The sequence below is a fragment of the Loxodonta africana genome, chromosome 22, assembly GCF_030014295.1.
Source record: "Loxodonta africana isolate mLoxAfr1 chromosome 22, mLoxAfr1.hap2, whole genome shotgun sequence".
NCBI classification, from domain to species: domain Eukaryota; kingdom Metazoa; phylum Chordata; class Mammalia; order Proboscidea; family Elephantidae; genus Loxodonta; species Loxodonta africana.
In genome coordinates, this window is record NC_087363.1 from 70,347,189 (window position 1) to 70,359,295 (window position 12,107).

A 12,107-nucleotide genomic window follows, 5' to 3' on the forward strand; every position below is an offset into this window, starting at 1 on the left:
TCTGTTGTGTTGCCTGTCGGGGCAGTCATCGGTTTTAGCAGGGCACCATCTAGTTCTTCTGGTCCCAGGCTGATGTAGTCTCTGGTTTATGTGGCCCTTTCTGTCTCTTGGGCTCATAATTACCTTGTGTCCTTGGTGTTCTTCATTCTCCTTTGCTCCAGGTTGGTTGAGACCAATTGATGCATCTTAGAGCACGGCTTGCTAGAATTTAAGACCCCAGGCGCCGCTCTCCAAATTGACTTAGATGTCCCCTGAAACCATGGTCCCCAAACCCCTGCCCCTGCTATGCTGGCCTTTGAAGCATTCAGTCTATTCAGGAAACTTCTTTGCATTTGGTTTAGTCCAGTTGTGCTGACCTGTCCTGTATTGTGTGTTGTCTTTCCCTTCACCTAAAGTAGTTCTTATCTACTACCAGATTAGTGAATACCCCTCTCCCTCCCTCCCTCCCTCCCCTCCTCATAACCATCAAAGAATATTTTCTTCTCTGTTTAAACTATTTCTCAAATTCTTATAATAGTGGTCTTATACAATGTTTGTCCTTTTACAACTGACTAACTTCATTCAGCATAATGCCTCCAGATTCCTCTATGTTATGAAATGTTTCACAGATTCATCACTGTTCTTTATCGATGCATAGTATTCCATTGTGTGAATATACCATAATTTATTTATCCATTCATCCACTGATGGGCACCTTGGTTGCTTCCATTTTTTTGCTATTGTAAACAGTGCTGCAATGAACATGGGTGTGCATATATCTGTTCGTGTAAAGGCTCTTATTTCTCTAGGATATATTCCAAGGAGTGGGATTGCTGAATCATATGTTAGTTCTATTACTAGCTTTTCAAGGAAGCGCCAAATCGATTTCCAAAGTGGTTGTACCATTTTACATTCCTACCAGCAGTGTTTAAGTGTTCCAGTCTCTCCACAACCGCTCCAACATTTATTATTTTGTGTTTTTTGGATTAATGCCAGCCTTGTTGGAGTGAGATGGAATCTTATTGTACTTTTGATTTGCATTTCTCTCATGGCTAATGATCATGAGCATTTCCTCATGTATCTGTTAGCTGCCTGAATGTCTTCTTTAGTGAAGTAACTGTTCACATCTTTTGCCCATTTTTTAATTGAGCTATTTGTCTTTTTGTTGTTGAGTTTTTGCAGTATCATGTAAATTTTAGAGATAAGGTGCTGATCAGAAATGTCGTAGCTAAAAACTTTTTCCCAGTCTATAGGTAATCTTTTTACTCTTTTGGTAAAGTCTTTGGATGAGCATAAGTGTTTGATTTTTAGGAGCTCCCAGTTATCTAGTTTCTCTCCTGCATTGTTAGTAATGTTTTGTATACTGTTTATGCCATGTATTAGGGCTCCTAACATTGTCCCTATTTTTTCTTCCATGATCTTTATCGTTTTAGATTTTATATTTAGGTCTTTGATCCATTTTGAGTTTGTTTTTGTGCATGGTGTGAGGTATGGGTCTTGTTTCAGTTTTTTGCAGATGGACATCCAGTTATGCCAGCACCATTTGTTAAAAAGACTGTATTTTCCCCCATTTAACTGATTTGGGGCCTTTGTCAAATATAAACTGCTCACATGTGGATGGATTTATGTCTGGATTCCCAATTCTGTTCCATCGGTCTATGTATCTGTTGTTGTACCGGTACCAGGCTGTTTTGACTACTGTGGCAACATGTATTATCTTTATGAATTAAAAAATGAGAAGGGACTAATCCAGGCTCAACAACTTTATTACATGGATGAGACAAAAAACTTAAAGTGCTCTAAACCTGTGTTTTTCATCTGTAAAATATGATTAGTAACATCTTCTTTGCCAAGGTGCTAGAGGAAGAGAAATTTATATAAAATTTATATACAGCATCTCACAGAGTGTCTTTTACATAAGCCCATTGCCATCGAGTCAACTCTGACTCATAGTGACTGTATAGGACAGAGTAGAGCTGCCCCATAGGGTTTCCAAGGCACAGCTGGTGGATTCAAACTGCCAACCTTTTGGTTAGCAGCTGAATTCTTAACCTTTGCCACCAGGGCGCTAAATAGATAATCATTGTTTACATTGTTAATAAGACTGTGAGATATGCTCTGTTTGCAAATTTACTTGCCCTGAAATGTGCAGAGAAAATAAATGTAGATTTTTATTTCTCCCTAACTGATCCCTTCTTTCACGTCAAGTCCCTGTGGGGGGAAATGATCTTAGAGTCAGGAAACTTAGTTCGATTCAGTAATTCAAACATACAGCCAGTGTTTAAATCCTTTTTCATAAATGCTGTTTCTTTAGGTATAAATGGGTAGATTCTCAGACCCTGTTCTCTTACCTTCTTCTCCTGAGTAGGGTTGCCAGATTTAGCAAATAAAAATGCATCCAGAAAAATCTGAATTTCAAATAAACAACAAATATTTTTTGGTTACGTCCTAAATGTTGCCTGACATATTTATAACTAAAAAGTTATCATTGTGAGTCTGAAATTCTAGTGGCACGGGACATCCTGTATTTTTTCTGGCAGCCTGTCTCAGGTGCATAGGGCAGGGCCATGGTGGGGACACAGGACCGAGGACTTCCTGCACTCTGATGTGTGCTGGGCCATGCCTGATCCAGTCCCTGGGCAGTTTAAGGACATCTGCCCATCACAGCCATAGCTGTGTGACCCACAGTTGGCTGTCTTCCAGCTCAGCCAGGGCCTAGGTGCTCCCTGGAGGAATCAACCTCACTACACCTTTCCATGACACTGAATACTCTTCGACATTCCACCACATCCTCTTTGGGCCTGGACTAGATGTCCATTCCACAGTATGCCCACGTAGGGAAATCTCTAAGCCCTCATCACAGGGGGATGCATGGCAGATTCCCTGGCTCCCAACCCAGCTCCTTGTCACATGAGAAGTTCTGTTAATGACCCCAGAGAAGCTAAATCCAGCACTTCCTCTATCCAGATATTATATGTCTTCCAGCTTTGATGTGGCCATCCCCTGTGAATTCATAGCATCCCAGAGTCCCACCCAAAGTACAGCAAAAGCTGCACCCCGGGCTGCAGTGTTCCCACAAGGAACCCATCTCCCTCCGACCATCTACCTCCACTCTCCCACAGTCCACCAGGCCACAAGGGCAGCCTGCACGCTCCCTCTTACTGTCCAGTCTGAGCTGCTCCTGCCCACTCCACATGACTGAGCACCAGCTGTATTCCAAACACTGTTCTAGAGGATAGAAACAGCAGTAAATAAGTTCTCAACTGTCATGGAGCTCACATTCTGGTGCAGTTGAGGGGAAGGACCAAAAAAAAAATAAGAAAAAAAAAAAATTTTTTTTTTTTTAAGCAAAGCCACTGTTAATTACATACTACAGTGTCCTAACACTATACCATGTGGTCTGAGCTCTACAAAGAAAAATGAAGCAGGATAAGGAGGTAGGGGCTGCAGTATGATAGTGGACAGGTGTTCTTTTCGATTGGGTGATTGCAGAAGGCATCTGAGCAGAGACTTAAAAGAAGGGGAGGACAAGCCACACACACGTCCTGGGGCAGAGCACCGCAGGCACAGCCATCGGTAGGTACAAGTGGGAACAAGCCTGGTATATTTAAGACTCTGCAGGGAGGCCAGCTAGCTGAAACAATGAGTGGAGGAGGTGAGCGGAGCAGATGAGGTTAGAAAAGTCTTCATGCCTGCCCTTACTATTTAAAAAAAAAAAAAAAGATATAAAAATAATTTTAAAAGCTCTCCTCTTTTTTTTTTTTTTCTTTCTGGACTGTCTTTTTGCTAAAGAGAATAGGGAAGTCAATTCGCAGACTCAAAGCTGACCAGGGGCTGCCGAAGTTTCATGACAGCCCTAAAGAGCTCCAAGGTAAAGTGGTCGAAAGGATAACTGAAACATGTTGTTAGCTGCCTTCGAGTCAAACCTGGCTCATGACAAGCCTATGTACAACAGAATGAAACATGCCCGGTCCCGTTATCCTCATAATCACTGGCATGCTTGAATCCCTCACTGCAGCTATGGTAACAGTCCATCTCATCAAGGGTCTCCCTTGTCCTCGCTGGCCCTCTACTTCACCAAACATGATGTCCACCTCCAGCAACTGATCCCTTTGATGATGAGTCCAAACCAAGCAAGTCACACAATACTCTGTTATGATCTCTAGGATTTTCATTGGTTGATTTTTGGAAATAGATTGCCAGGCATTTCTTCCTAGTCTGTCTTAGGCTGGACGCTTCACCGAAACCTGTCCACCCTGGTGACCCTGCTGGTATTTGAAATACCAGTGGCAAAGCTTCCAAAATCACAGCAACATGAAAGCCACCACAGTATGAAAAAAAAAAAAAAAAAAAACAGTATGATAAGCTGACAAATAGGTGGTAGAAATGGAAACATCGAGTTTAATATTTGAAAAATATTCCTGTTAGATTAATAACTTTTTTTACAAAGTGTTATGAGAAACCAGAGGAAGATGTGACCTCCTTCCTGGAGGAGTCAGAGAAGACATTGGAAAAGGGTGACTTAGTACTGAGGTCATGGTAATTTCCTAGAACTCACCCGAGCCAGCATGGGAGTTGTGTCTGGATAGCAAAAATGATGTTACAAGGGTATAGGCCAAATGGAAGCGCTCTGTGAAATGCTGCTTTATGCCATTATGGTAATCTAAAAATTTAGTGTTCTTATTGGGTTTGGTGTAATTAACATGTGTACAAAATTAGAAAAGCAGGCCTGGCCTGACCCTCAGGCCTGGCCCAACCATCAGGCCTGGACCCTACTTGACTGTATCCCTCCATTAATTGCTTTTCCGTGAAGACAGCTCTGCAGAGTTTACAAATCTAAATATCACCGAGGCTGCTGTCCATTTCTAGTCCTCCACTAATGGCTGTTTTTTTTCTCTCCTGGTTTCTCGTATCTACCCCAATTCAGGTCCTGGAGTTCCCACGGTGACAGTACATAACACCACAGATAAGAAAAGTGAGTACCACTTGGTCTTTTCTTAAAGCCTCCTGAGACTTGGGAGATAGAAGCAAAATGCATTATAAGATAATCCGGTCCACATTTTTCTATTCGGAGACAGAGTGATTGTGTTCCGACAGTTCTGAAGTGAACCCAGCGATTGACAATTCTGATGAAATGTGATGGGAAGGAGGGGCAGAGTCACCACGGGGATCTCAGCACCCTCCACATGCAGAGGCTCAGTGTCAGAGCCACCCTGTCCCTTCTGGAATGCTCCGAACAGAGTCCAAGGCTAGGTGGGCTTGAGCAGCCACCCCTCAGGTGTTTGTGGCCTGAGGCACTGGCCCAGCCCTCCTCCTAGAACAGCAGAGGCTGGGTTTACTAGGAGCCCCCTTTGTGGGCCAGGTGCACCCTTGCAGCATGGAGGGGCATGTGGCTGTGTGCCAGGGATGGAGCTTTGCAGTCACTTGAGAAGCACATAGTGTGTTTGCGTTTGAAGGAGCCCGAAGCAGGCATGCCACGTGGCCTTGTGTGTTTATGTGGTGGATTTGAAATGCTACATTCAGTCTTAGGCCAACGACCTTCAGTGAACTGAGCGTAAAAGGGTCTCTGTCCCCTTCCTTGTAGGTCCTACTCCACCCCAGACCCTAGGACCCTCATTTCTTTCTTTTCCCCTGATCCTCCCCCCGCCGCCAGGACACCCACAGCCTCCCTCTGTGGTCCCACACCTGGATCCACCTCCCCTAAGAACTCAGCCCACTCGACTCCCCCAGGGCCTGTGATGGGAGTGAGTTGGCATTGCTGGTGGAGAGCAAGTTGGCCAGGTAGAGGTGGCGCCTGAGTCTTCTGTCCCGTGGTAGTATTTCAAGCACTAGCAAGAGCGAGGGAAGGAAAGCTTATAGAGAGGAGACCTCCAAAAGCATATTTAGACACTGGTGAAAAGGTGGTTAAACTGGGAAAATAGATGTGTTTAAAGAGACTACTTAAGCAATAACCCCACATAATGATAACATTCTGCGAAACCAGGGCTTCGAACTAGTTCTTTCTGGTTCCAACCCCTGCTGAGAATTTGCATTTTTAACAAGTTCCCAGGAAGTTACAGGTAAGAATCACCTGGGGATCTCGTTAACACTTAGGTTCTGATTCAGTATATCTGGGGTGGAAATGCAATTTTCTGCAGGGAGCTTGTTAGAAGTGTAAGTTCTCAGCAGGAGTTTGAACTAGAACAAACCAGTTTGAAGCCCTGTGAAAAACTATCAGTTATTAGAAATTAAAATTACAATACCTGCAGCAATAAAATCAAAAAGAAAGTAGGTTTTGAAATCATTTAAATGCTCCCCCCCTCCCCAAAATGGATGTCAGAATGGATGCAAAAAATACTACAAATGTTTGTGAGGCTAGGACAGGGTGCAGGCACTGATAACAAGCTGTGTGGCCTTGCATCCTCTTCCCAGAGGAAGGGTTGGTTTTCCTGGTGAGGAGGTTTACCTGGTCCCAGGCCTCAGCTCCAGCCTCACCTGGGGACCATTCCAGGTGCCTCCAAGCCTGGGGGAGTGGCCTATCTGTTCAATAGGGGCAGTGTCCTCCAGTGGGTTTCAGGAGGAATTGCCTGGACTTCTCCACACTCTTCACTACACACACACACACACACACGTACACGCACACATGCACACACACACGTACACGATGCCCACTCCAGTGGACACAGATGCGAGGAGCCCTGGACTAGGCTTGACCTCCTGTGTCTGGGTTAGAACTTACACCCCACAGTGTGGTGTCCTTTGGGGTGAAGCAGACATCCCCTGGCATAACGACCTTTTAAAAAATGTTCATACTTGGACCCTTTAACTCTGATTTTCACTTTTAGAAACTGAAACTATTTCACAGAGCCTTAACTATGGCATCCTTTTTTTTTTCTTAAGAAAAATAATTCATTTTGAATTTTGTTAAAACTCAAGAGCAGATAGATAATTTCCTGATATTTTATGACATTTGTGCCCTCTTAACGATCTATGGTCTGGTGAACATTGAACAAGGTCTGCAGCCTAGTTAACAGTCTTACAGCAGTGTCTGTTTCCTGGCTATGATATCGCACTACGGCCATACCGGACGTCACCAGCGCCAACTCCATGTGCTACTTTTGTTCCTCACTGAGTCTGTAACTATTTCAAAATAAGTTGTTGTTTTGTTTGTTTATTTTTACCTGTGGCCTAGTAAAAGCACAAAACTATCTCTAGGTTTTAAAAAACAATGTGGCTTTTAGGAAAGCCACTCATTTGAACACGTCTATTACTGACTTCTCTGGGGCGATGTTGTTAATCTAGCTGAGTCAAAAGGTTCGTGCAGCGCCGACTTTATGAGGATGCATTTTACCATGTGAGCCACCATCAGGCCTGGCTGTGAGCATGTCCCTGAGGACCCTGCAGGCCAGGAGTGCCAAAGCAGCGAATGGTTCCCACTGTTCCCACAGCCTGCTGGGTAAGGCTCATTGTGGGAATGAAAATGAAGCAGACTTGTATCTTGGATGTATATAACAACGCTGAGAAAACATTTTATGTATTGCACTTACAAAAACAAAGTTTCTATAGAGGAGGTGTCAGGCAATGATTTGGAGTAGAGTTCAGGCAAGAATTTACCAAATGTCCTCCCAGCAAGCAATTACAAGATACAAATGCTCTCGAAATTCTGAGATGTTTTACTAATTCTACTGGGAAACCAAACAACCCACTCTTCCCACCTGTCTGGTCATTGGCTGCATTAACCAGTCAACCCAGTCAGGACTGACAGAGCTGGATCCGAGACTGGCATCCGGTTTCCATTGTGGAGCTCCAAAAGCAAAGAGAGATCCTGAAGAAGCGTTTTGTTGTTTGCAGTTGAAGCGTCACTACCATGACTGTGCTTCTCAGAGGCCATGAGGTGGGGCACAGTGGAAGAGAAGTAAAGTGTCTTACGCACACAGGATGGAAGCTGGTATCACAGTTCAGTGCTCCACCCTGTTCTGTGTGAAATCCACTGGTGAACCTGAACGTGACACCCTTGTACTTTATTTATCTCAGCGAAGTGCTGATGATTAGGAAACTGGATGGTGTTTATATCACAGGGGGATGTGTAGAATTATTTTTATGGTGTTTATTTTACAAGCCTATTTTTACAGTTATATTTGAGCTCTGGTTTCCCATAGTCTAATTCAAGCTCTGAGGACATTTCTGCATTTCTCTGTCTCAGTACAGTTCCAGAATCGATCAGAATGTTGGTTTAAGCCACGCTGACACCACGTTAAGTTGGAAAAAGAGTCATTAAAGGTGACTTCACTGACCGTAGCACCCACACCTCGCTGAAAGGAGAAGAGGGGTGTCATCTTGTTCAGGGTCTGTTTTCTAATCAGACACGGTGGTTTCAGCAGCACCAAGATCTCCTAAACACCTGCTTTCCCACATGCTTGATACAGTGCCTAGAATTCCATCATTAGATATTTCTGTGCATTAGGACTTTGGAGCCCTGGTGGCACAGTGGTTAAGAGCTCAGGTTGCTAATCAAAAGTCGACAGTTCAAATCCACCAGCCACTCCTTGAAAACCCTATGGAGCAGTTCTCTTCTGTCGTGTAGGGTTGCTATGAGTTGGAATCAACTGAACAGCAATGGGTTTGGGTTTTGTTTTTTTTTTTGTTAGGACGTTATATCTGCATGAAGGCTTCTTTCAAAATATAAAAATCCCTTATATAAATGAGGATTGCATTTGGCTCCATGTAACAGAAAAATTAAAATAGCAGTTACTTAAACAAGATGGAACTGTACTCCATAAGTTTTCAAAGGCTAATTTTTTAGAAGTACATCACCAGGCCTTTATCATGAGGTGTCTCTGTGTAGACTCAAAACTTGCTGTTCACTGCTGAGCGCACTAACTTTTGCAACTCAGCTTTGACTCGATGGCAACTGGTTAAACAAGATGGGAGATAATTCTCTCTTGTGTAAATTTCAGAGACTACTCTCGAAGCTTCCCAGCCCTCAGGGGCCCGCTGCCCTGTCTGTCTGTTCTGCTATCTTCAGCTTGTAGCTTTCACCTCAAGGTTGCTTCTTGATAAAAAATGATCTCATGTCTGCATTTCAGGCTGGAAGATGGAAGAAAGGGAAGATCGAAACAGGGGCTTTACTATGCAGAAACAGTTCCCTTCAGGCTGTCTTCCAACAAGTGCCACACAGCACATCTGCTTACAGCTCACTGTAACTGTTACAGTTTAGTCACACGTTCACTCCTAGTTGTGTAGTATGCAGGGAATGTCTCGTGGCTGGGCTTCTTGCCAGCTCAAAAAAGAGTCAGGGTTTCCTTAATCAGTGACCAGTTGCAGTCAAGTTGATCCTGGCTCATGGCGACCCTACGTGAATCAGAGTAGAACTGTGCTCCGTAGGTATTCAGTGGCTGATTCTTCAGAAGTAGATCAACAAGCATTTTTTCAGAGGTACCTCTGGGTAGACTCGAGCCTCCAATCTTTTAGTAAGCAGCTGAAAGCATTAACTACTGCACTACTGAGCAACTCCAGGATATCATTACTAAATAATTGCTGCAACAAACACCACCAGAATTCAGTGGCTTAGCAAAACAAGGGGTTATTTTTGCTCACACAAAGTCCAATTTATGTGTTCCTAGTTAGGTTGCTGTCCTGGGAGGAGCCTGGGGATCTATGTTCCCTCTAGACTGTGGCTTCACATCGTCTTCACATCTTTCCTTACTGCCGTGTAGACAGGAAGGGAGAAAATAGGTCAGTCATGTGGGATTGTTCTTTATATTGAGGCCTAAAAGCGGCATACATCATTTTCATTGGCCAGAGTTCAGTCACATGGTCCCATTTAGAGACAAGAGAAGCTGAGCAACATAATTAGCTAGGGAAGGGATCCCTGGTGGTACAGTGGCTAAGTGCTCGACTGCTAACTGAAAGGTCGATGGTTCAAACCTACAGCAGCCCCTTGGGAGAAAGATGTGGCAGTCTGCTTCCACAAAAACTACAGCCTTAGAAATCCTACAGGGCAGTTCTACTCTGCGCTATGGTGTCAGTATGAATCGGAATCTACTCTATGGCACTCAATAAGAGGGAAAGAATAATCAAATATTGGTGAATACTAGCAGTCACTGGAGCCCTAGTGGCACAGTGGTTAAGAGCTCAGATGCTAACCAAAAGTCATCGGTTCGAATCCACCAACCACTCCTTGGACTGACCCTATGGGGCGGTCCTAGTCAGTTCTATAGGGTTGCTATGAGTTGGAGTCAACTTGACAGCAATGGATTTTTTGGTAGCAGTCACTATCATAATGAGGAAAAAAAAGTGAACATAGGATGGCAATTCATGGCTACCTTTGCCACATCCTGAGAGGACTGATCTGGGGAATAATCACTGGTCATTGTCTTAGTTACTTCATGCTGCTATAACACAAATACCAGAAGGGGTGGTTTTGAAGAACAGAAATTTATCTTCTCACAGTTCCTGATACTGAAAATCCAAATCAGGTCTCTGCCATGCCGATTCCTTCAGTGAGCCTCTCTCTCAGCTTCTGGTGTCTGCCCGTGATCCTCGGTGCTCCTTGGCACCTGTCTTCCCCGTGTGTGTCTCTGTGTCTGTTCTGCTCTTTTTATAACTCAGAAGTGATTAGGTTTAGGACCCGCCCTACACTGGTAGGACCTCATTAACAGAGGAAAAATCCTGTATTCAAACAGGATCACATCCACAGGTATGGAGACCAGGACTTCAGTGCATAATTTGAGAGGACATAACTCAATCCATAATAGCTATTTATGCATCAATCGCTTTGGTGTGAAATAGCTTACCAGTCACTTCACTTGTACCACCTAACTGGAGGCTGTCTTCATGGAGACTGGAAGGGCAGACAGGCGTGCTGGAGCTGCTGAGTGGTCCCCTGGGAGAGGATACGATGACCCACTAAAGGAAGGTCTCTCTGAGTGAAATTCTGAGTTCACAGGGTGCACCATGAAGGCACAGGACACCAAGAGAAGAGGCATCTGAGCCTGGAACCAAGAGGAAAAAGAGAACAATGTAGAGAAAAGGGTAGAGCGGTTACAGAGGAATAAGGTTTGAGACCTGGTTCCTGTACGTAAAGAGCTTACAGTCTGCTTAGTACATTAGACAAATAGATGGAAAAGGAAAGAAAAAAAAATTAACAGTAACTGTATTTTTGTAAGCATATAGAGGAAATCATAAAGAATTACATATTAACTACTGCATGGTTTGGGCACTTAATGTTTTGAGTCCTAGGGCCTTTACCAAACCCAGAGATGAGGCCTGAGAAGCCTTGAAGGAAGAGAATAACTTTTAACCAACCAAAAATAAATAAATAAATAAACACACACCCATTGCCCTCAAGTCACTCATAGTGACCCTGTAAGACAGAATAGAACTGCCTCATAGGGCTTCCAAGGATCGGCTGGTGGAGTTGAACTGCCAACCATTTGGTTAGCAGCCAAGCTCTTAACCACTGCACCACCAGGGCCCTGATTTTGAACTAAGCCTTCAAAACCATTGGGTGGGGTCTTTCAAATTTGAGAGGGACAGGGATTTAGGCTGCTTTCATGATCTATTTTATTGTCCTCATCTTCCCAGCACGGCTGCAGGAAGTCGAGCTGGTTTGTGGAGAAGTCTCAGTGGGTAACTGGCAAGACTGACGGCAGAGAAATAGATTTTGTATTGGTCAGTTTGGTCCTCCAGGCCTGAAGATGGAAAGGCAGAGATGGGTGGTTTGCCGGCTGTAGGGTCTAAACCTTCCTGTCCAGCGGGTAAGCACCAGGGGCCCCATGAAGAGCGCTCCTTACATGCTCCCCGTCATCGGTTCACTCAGGTCTTGCTGTTTGTCTGGACTCTCTGTCTGCCTTCAGCTCCCCCTGCCCTCTGCAGCTGTGTCCACACTACCCTGCTCCGTTCCTCCTTGGTCGCAAACCAATCTGCCACTGCTCCCGGGTACCAGCTACCCAGACGCCAACAGGCAGAACCCTCCCTGCGGCCGTGTCCTCCCCACCTGGCAAACACATTCCGATACCTTTGACGCCTTACCAGGCTTCTGATAATCCAGTGTTTCTCAGACCCCATTTAAAGGGGAAAAAAAGTTACATCTTCTGATAAAATGTCTGTGGACCTCGATTCAAGAATACTGGATTAACCCAAAGGCT

At 44.4% G+C, this 12,107-nt stretch overlaps 1 protein-coding gene across 1 annotated transcript in view; it reads left to right on the forward strand.

The window, feature by feature from the left end:
- The window catches only part of DPP6 (dipeptidyl peptidase like 6), a 1,008,238-nt gene that overhangs the window by 959,579 nt on the left and 36,552 nt on the right, over positions 1 to 12,107 (forward strand). The window contains exon 17 of the mRNA XM_064275114.1: positions 4,907 to 4,954. Within this exon, the coding sequence (XP_064131184.1) occupies positions 4,907 to 4,954 (48 nt within the window). The remainder of the gene's footprint in view (positions 1 to 4,906; positions 4,955 to 12,107) is intronic.